General features: G+C 36.0%; 1 protein-coding gene across 1 annotated transcript in view; it reads left to right on the forward strand.

Annotated features, from left to right (window-relative positions):
- Nucleotides 1-7,215, forward strand: part of LOC111440829 (transcription factor IIIB 60 kDa subunit-like) — a 22,784-nt gene that overhangs the window by 3,082 nt on the left and 12,487 nt on the right. The window contains exons 7-13 of the mRNA XM_023077632.1: nucleotides 200-256; nucleotides 351-463; nucleotides 1,183-1,277; nucleotides 1,363-1,449; nucleotides 5,099-5,179; nucleotides 6,027-6,200; nucleotides 6,291-6,446. Of these exons, the coding sequence (XP_022933400.1) occupies nucleotides 200-256; nucleotides 351-463; nucleotides 1,183-1,277; nucleotides 1,363-1,449; nucleotides 5,099-5,179; nucleotides 6,027-6,200; nucleotides 6,291-6,446 (763 nt within the window). The remainder of the gene's footprint in view (nucleotides 1-199; nucleotides 257-350; nucleotides 464-1,182; nucleotides 1,278-1,362; nucleotides 1,450-5,098; nucleotides 5,180-6,026; nucleotides 6,201-6,290; nucleotides 6,447-7,215) is intronic.

Raw genomic sequence — 7,215 nt, forward strand, 5'->3', positions numbered from 1 at the left:
TTATGGGCTTCATGATGCTGTGTTCGGAAAACATCTTGGAGTAATTCTATGGTGGCCTTTCCCATGTTCATGAACACTCACTGTTTCTTAACTCTCCCTGTAGATGTGCCTGCACGTTTGCATGTATATTGGACGTGGACCAAAAATTTGTTGAATGATGTATGATGCACTAATATTAAACTCGTACTTTGTTTTGTAGGGAAAAGAATAAGCCATATCTTCTAATTGACTTTTCAAATTATTTGAGGATAAATGTGTAAGGGTTTCTTTTCCTTCACTTTATACCTTTTGATTTGTGAATCTTTAAGTTTTATATATTAGTATTTTTATGCGTCTGAAGTTGTTTGCAGCTATGTGTTGGGTGCTGTATTTTTGCAACTTTGTAAAGTGCTTAGACTTGAAGAGCACCCTATTGTTCAAAAGCCGGTTGATCCTTCCCTCTTTATTGATAAATATACTCAATGTAAGTATTTCAATCACTTGAGTTGCAAGTTTTTTTTTTTTTGATGAACTGAATTTTCATTGAGAAAAGTTGATTACAAGTAAAACTGACTTTTCTTGTGCTGTTCATGAAGAAGGACATTAAAAAAGAAGCATGCAACCTAATAAATAGAAGAAGCTATTGAATGTATGAAGTAAATGAGCAATTGTAAACCTATTCTAGTCACAATTGAAAAAAAGGAGGTTAGAATTGAGTAAATAGCGAGAGAATTGGCTACGTTGCATGTGTGGACCAGTTCTTTCAGTACCTCCCTCGGATTGGATTGTATGTATAGATTAAACACAATTTGATTTCAATTCTTCCAATTTTGGACTCGATAGGCGTTACTGGACATCTTTGGATATAGAACATTTTGCATTAATGGTATGAAATTACAAAGGGGAAGACCCAATCCAAGGGAGTTACACAAAACCTGTTCAATTGGACAAAAGAGATGAAAAACTGTAATGATGTGATAGAGGAGAAAATTTACAAGTGATGGCCGAAGTGACCATGCTTTTAAAAAGCATATCAAAAGATAATCATAAAAAAAAGTCATGTGTGCCCAATGTGTTGGTGTCCTACATTTTCCCCCCCAGAAATTAACTTGTTGTCATGCTATGCATGTTCAAGTCCTGTGTTAGTGCTTTGTAGGTTTAACATTTTGAATATTACGGTCTGATGAACAATATTGTTCCTAGGCTTGCTTGGAGGAATGAAGGACGATGGAATGAAAAAGGAGGTCTCCAGAACTGCATTGAAGATTATAACCAGCATGAAGCGTGATTGGATGCAGGTCTGGTATGGGAACTACCGTATTTTCTATCGACTTCATGTTGGTTCTTTTTGAAGTTGATTTTGAATTCAAAAGATTCTTGCAGACAGGAAGAAAGCCCAGTGGCCTATGTGGTGCGGCTTTATACATATCTGCACTTTCTCATGGTGCCAAGTGTACCAAGTCAGATATTGTAAGTAGTGTTGATTTTTCTCTTGTAGTAAGTTTGAAATTAGAATGTTAATATTTTCCTTTTATACTTCTTTTTGATAAGGAACGTTGTTTTTCTACATAATGATTACCAAGTAGACTGTTCTCTTTTCTTTTTCTTTTTCTTTATCTATTGTTGTAGTATGGAATGAATATGCATTTTTACCTATTGTTGTAGTACTTTCTAGTTCAATTGTCTAGGATTCATGTCAATCTATATTCATTTTATATTTCAACAATTTGTTAGATGTTGAAATTGAGTGTCAAAGTTAGGGCTTACACAACATTTTTGGAAAGTTAGATTTATTATGCTCCCAAAAGTTTAGGGGTTAATTAGAGTAGTTTCCTTTTTGTGTACAAAGTAAATTTTTAGTTGAGAATACTGTGAACAATATTTTCTCCTAAAACTTGATGGTAGTAGAGCCAAACCCTAGTCGTAATAAACCCTAGATGCTATAAATTCTAGTTGTTGGTCATCATCTCTCACCGACACAACCTTGTTTCGGCAACTCCTTCATCGTCAACACCATCCTAGTTGTCACTCATTATACCTCGGTTGGGCTTCAACTTCATTTCTCTCTTCTTCGTGCTCGTTCACCCACCCGCTTTCTACATTGGAGCCATCACCTTAGTTCACTAGTCGTCGTTCATTATCTGCATGGAATCTTTGATTGTCAACTTTTGTCATCATTTGCATGCGCATTGCGATCATAGTTCACTGAAACCTTTGTTTGGGGTTTGTTCTTCAGACACTATGTGGGTTTAGTGCTTCCGTTGAAGTTGCTGCCATTAGACACTTGCCATCAGACAACTTGCCATCAGACACCTTGCCACCACAGTCAGCAACTCATTGCCGTCAGCACCTGATTGGGAGAGGCAATTCTCATTGTCACAAACCTGCTAAATCTTATGCCTTATATTCATAACTTGGCTACTCCTCACAAGGTCTTCCTTCAAATTTTTTCTCATCCTTGATTTGGTCCCAAAAGTCTTTGGGTGCAACACCTTCGTTCATATCCATTCCCAACATCGTAGCAAATTAGAACCTTCAAGCACACAAATGCATATTCGTGGGATGCTCAACCAATCAACGAGGCTTCAAATGTCACTCTCCTACGAAACGAGCATATGTTTCAGCAATGGATGCTGCTTTCATCGAAGATATTCCATTTTACTCTAAAATTGATCATAAGGGGAGGGTGTGAGTGATAATCAGGTTTGGACCTCCTTACTTGAAACTTTGCTAGAGTTGTTCATTTCATGTAATCCTTAGATGATTCCTTCACCTAGCACTCCCGTTTCTCTAATTGATACTCCTATCATATTTCTCCAAGCCCGAGGAGAGGTCTCTTCTCAAATACCCATTATAAAGATTCCTAAGATCGCTAGTGGAAGACTCATCCCTTATCCAAGGAGAAACAAACAAGTTGAGAAGATAGGTCTCAAATTAAACAACCTCCCAAGAGTTTGAAATGGTTTTAAATTCTACCAAACAATCCATCAGTAGGAATAAAGGTGAGTTGGATGATACAGTGATTCCTCACGTTGATGATTTAGACTTGCCAATTGTAGTGAGGAAGGGGTTAAAGTTGTACCATGCACCCAATTGGAAACTGTGTCATATGATAGTTTATTCGATTCTTATTGAGCTTTTGTTTCTATTGTTGATAGTGTTCATGTACCAGCCAAAATCCATGAAGCTCTAAAGCATCCCAGATGGAGAAAAGAAGTAAAAGACAAGATTGACGCACTTAAAAAGAACGACACATGAACAGTGACAGATTTGCCTAGTGGAAAGTGAATGGTGGGATGTAGGTAGATTTTTACGCTGAAGTGTAAAGTAGATGGGAGTTTCAAAAGATTCAAGGCTAGACTCGTTGCCGGAGAATTCTCTCAATCCTTTGGGATTCACTGTTAGGAGACATTTGCGCTGGTAGCTAAACTCAACATTATAAAAATCATCTTATCTCTAGCGGCCAATCTTGATTGGGGGTCTTCAGCACTTAGGACATCAAAAATGTCTTGAATGATGTTTTGGAAGAACACGGATATTCCTCTTGGTTATAAATAGAACATTTGATCCAACAAAAGTATGCCGATTTGAGAAGTCTCTTTACTGACTTGAGCAATCTCCTCATGCATGGCTCGGTAGATTTACAACTCTTGTTTTTAGCCTTGAATATTCTCAATGCTAGTCAGATCATACTTTGTTCTTGAAGAAGAGATTAGAAACTCAGATTATTTTCTTAATAGTATGTGTTGACGATATCGTTCTCTTTGGAAATGATGAAACATAATTGCAGATATTGAAGAATCACTTGGAAAAGATTTGAGGTCCGAGATCTTGGGAATCTCCTCAAATATTTTCTAGTTATGGAGGTTGCTCAATCTCGTAAAGATATAGTTGTTTCCCGAAGAAAATATGTACTAAATCTTTTTAAAGGAATGGACGTCCTGGGGTGCAAACAAAAAAAATCTCCTTTGGACTCACAAAGGAACTTGGACTTGATCAAAAGATTTCCCTAGTTGACTGGGGTAGATACCAACGCCTTGTAGGACGTTTCATTTGTCTTTCTCAAACACATCCAGATATTAAATTCATGGTCAACATGGTTAGTTAATTTATGCACCGTCCTAATGAAGAGCATATGAAAGTTGTGTACAAAATTCTTAAATATTTGAAGATGACTTCAGGGGAAGGACTATTCTTTAGAAAAACCAAGGAGAGAGATGTTGAAGTGTATTCTGATATAGACTGTGTAGGTGATATTACAGATTGAAAATCTACCTCTGGTTATTGCTCTTTTATATGGGGCAATCTTGTAACTTGGAGAAGTAAAAAACTTGTTGCAAGTAGTAGTGTTGAGGTAGAATCGAGAGATTTGTCTCGTGACATTTGTGAGGGTATATGGATTAAGAGAGTTCTAACTGAAGTGAGAGAAAATGTTATACATCACCAATACAATTTCTAGCTCAGTCGCATGTAGCTTGTTGGAATAGATCTCTCCCTTACCCTATTCCGATTCCTTGGTGTTAGTCATCCTTCTTGGCTAGATCTTGATTCAAGTTCTTATACCAATTTTGGTGGGGTCAAAAGCCTGAGGGCGGTATTTTGTTAGTCTTTAAAGGAAATTGTACAAAAGGGTAAGCCTTAGTCTTTATATATAGGCTTGGCTTCTGGGACGATGAACTGTAAATACAATGGTGGTTGAACAAATTAACCACATTAACTAACTAACATATTAACTAATAACAAAGAAAAGCAACTAATAACAAACAGAATAAAATTACCTGAGCTCGGCTTCAAAGATAGCCTTGATAAACAAATCAAACTACTATCAACTTTGTTTTTTTTTACATGCCTTGACTACTGTTATTTCTTCCTTTTGGGGATGGATTATAGATGCAAAAACTTAAGCTATGAGGCAGAGGTGTGTTGAATCTTTTTCAATATATTTCCTATAACACCCCAGTTATATAATACAAATGTTGGATATGCAATTAGTGTCCAAATTATTGTCTACAATCTGATCTCAAGAATAAAATAAGCAGCATAGATTACATTGTTATTTCTTCTGATTTTGATATATCATTTGTGGCTGTCTTATTATGATCTCATAAATTTGTACCAGATAAAAATTGTGCATATTTGTGATGCAACATTGACAAAGCGGTTAGTGGAGTTCGAGAATACAGAATCTGGGAGCTTAACGGTAACTGATTTGCTTTATGAAAGTCGATTACTATCACTGGTATATTGTTTAATACAAGCTATTAGCGATGCTGGCAATGGAATATTTATATTCATCACAAGTTCACTGAGAAGTGTTGTTTTACTGTAACAGAAGCTTGCTATCCTTTTGGCATAAAAGCTTGCTATCCAAAGCTTGGATTCTTTGGATTCTTTGACTTTGACTTTGCTATCCAGAAGCTTGCTAAATGGATAGTGAATTATCTGTCACAGAAAAAAAATGTATTTGTTGGAGTGTTGACATATTACCATAACCCATAAGCTTAAACTATTGGGTTGATTGGTGATTTTATATGGTGTCAGAGCATGAGATATTTAGTCCAAAGCCCTATAATGTCATTTCTTCCCCAATTAATATTGATTTCCACTTGTTGGGCCTTTTATAAATTTTCAAGCTTATGTGTGAGGAGTGTAGGAGTATTGATACACTTAAGTTGATCCTAACTCATAAGTTTAAGCTTTTGGGTTGATTGGTGACTTAACTATTGCTAACTCAACATGATGAAATTTTTAATATGGATTTTTTGTTTGTAATATTTGTTATCCATACATGGAACATATGTTCTGATTTTTGTTCAAGCCCTTGCACATTGATCTTGAGGAATATCTTCCATCTGGAAATTCTAGTGTTTGAGAGAGAAGAATTTAAAAGTTGGTTGTATGCCATACATGTTTTTGCTGATGACTATATAATTTAAAATCACAAGTGTATAGTCAAAGGGCGAAGATCTATTCTGCATGCTCCTTAATTTCAAACCAGGGAATAAACCTGAGTATTGATAATACTCCTTGATTATTTCCTTGTTTAGATGGAGGAATTTATTGTCATGGCAGACAAGGTCAAGGGAAGCAACTCTTCTACTGAGCGCACTGATGGGTCCAAAAATGGCTTGAATACATCGGGTGATGAAGTACTTTGCGTGCATAAGAATGACTGCAAGAAGCCATATGCTCTTGGTCTTTGTAAAAGTTGTTATGATGATGTGAATCTTTCTTTCTTTCTTTTTCTTTTTTGTGCTGAAAATAAGTTATATGTAAATTGCACATTTTTAAGCTCCAGGAAATTTGTGCAGTTCGTTGAGCTTTCTGGAGGACTCGATGGGGGATCAAATCCTCCAGCGTTTCAGTGTGCTGAGAGAGAGAGAATGGCAAAAACAATGGTTGAGGAAGGTGCTAATGACTCTAGTGCTACTGGAAAACTTCCACGGGGGCTAAACCCATGCAACAATGTAATGTTTTCTTCAACAAAATTCTCCTTTTTTCCTTTTCGTTTAGGTTTCTTACTAATTGGCATCATAAAAAGTTGTGATGATTTTCTTCTTTGTGAAGAGACATCGACAGAAATTAGCACTGTTTTGATCCATTCTAAACTCAAAATCTTAAACTTTAGGCAAATAATATTTTTGAAAAATTTGCTGGAATAATCTAATTCTATCTCAATAGTTTGAGCTTTTGAGGCTAAGAACGTTTCAAAGTAGTGTGTTAGGCTTATCCTTGAAAGTTTAAAACTACAAAGATTGTCGATGGGGTTTAATTTTAAAATTCCTTGCATTTATTTGCTGCTAGGAGTTGCTAAAATAGGAATTGATAAGTGTGCGCCAATGGGAGAAGTGTTTATAAATGGTGCCACTCGAAGAAATTTATTGGTAGACTTGTTAACCCACCGTTAAGTTTATATCAATATTAAGTGATCCAGGGAATGAGGTAAGTATTGAGTTAAGTCTTGAGGTGGCACGTAAAGGTCTAAGTGAGGCTTGAGTTTCATAGTTGAATTGGTGGTGTATTTTGGGACTTGTCTGATTTCAGTCATCTGTCATGAATTTGTTGAGAGAGATGTCAATTGATCAAGTGATGGATTGTGTCACAGTTGCACTAAAAGAGAGTGGATTGTGCTGCTATTACAAGTACACAAGAGGCAACATGTGTTATCAAATAGTCTGCTAGTATGAGCTTGATAAGCGCCAAAAAGATGTTTTTTTTTTTTTTTTTTTTTAATGC

Source organism: Cucurbita moschata, unplaced genomic scaffold (assembly GCF_002738365.1).
Source record: "Cucurbita moschata cultivar Rifu unplaced genomic scaffold, Cmos_1.0 Cmo_Scf00003, whole genome shotgun sequence".
Taxonomy (NCBI): Eukaryota; Viridiplantae; Streptophyta; class Magnoliopsida; order Cucurbitales; family Cucurbitaceae; genus Cucurbita; species Cucurbita moschata.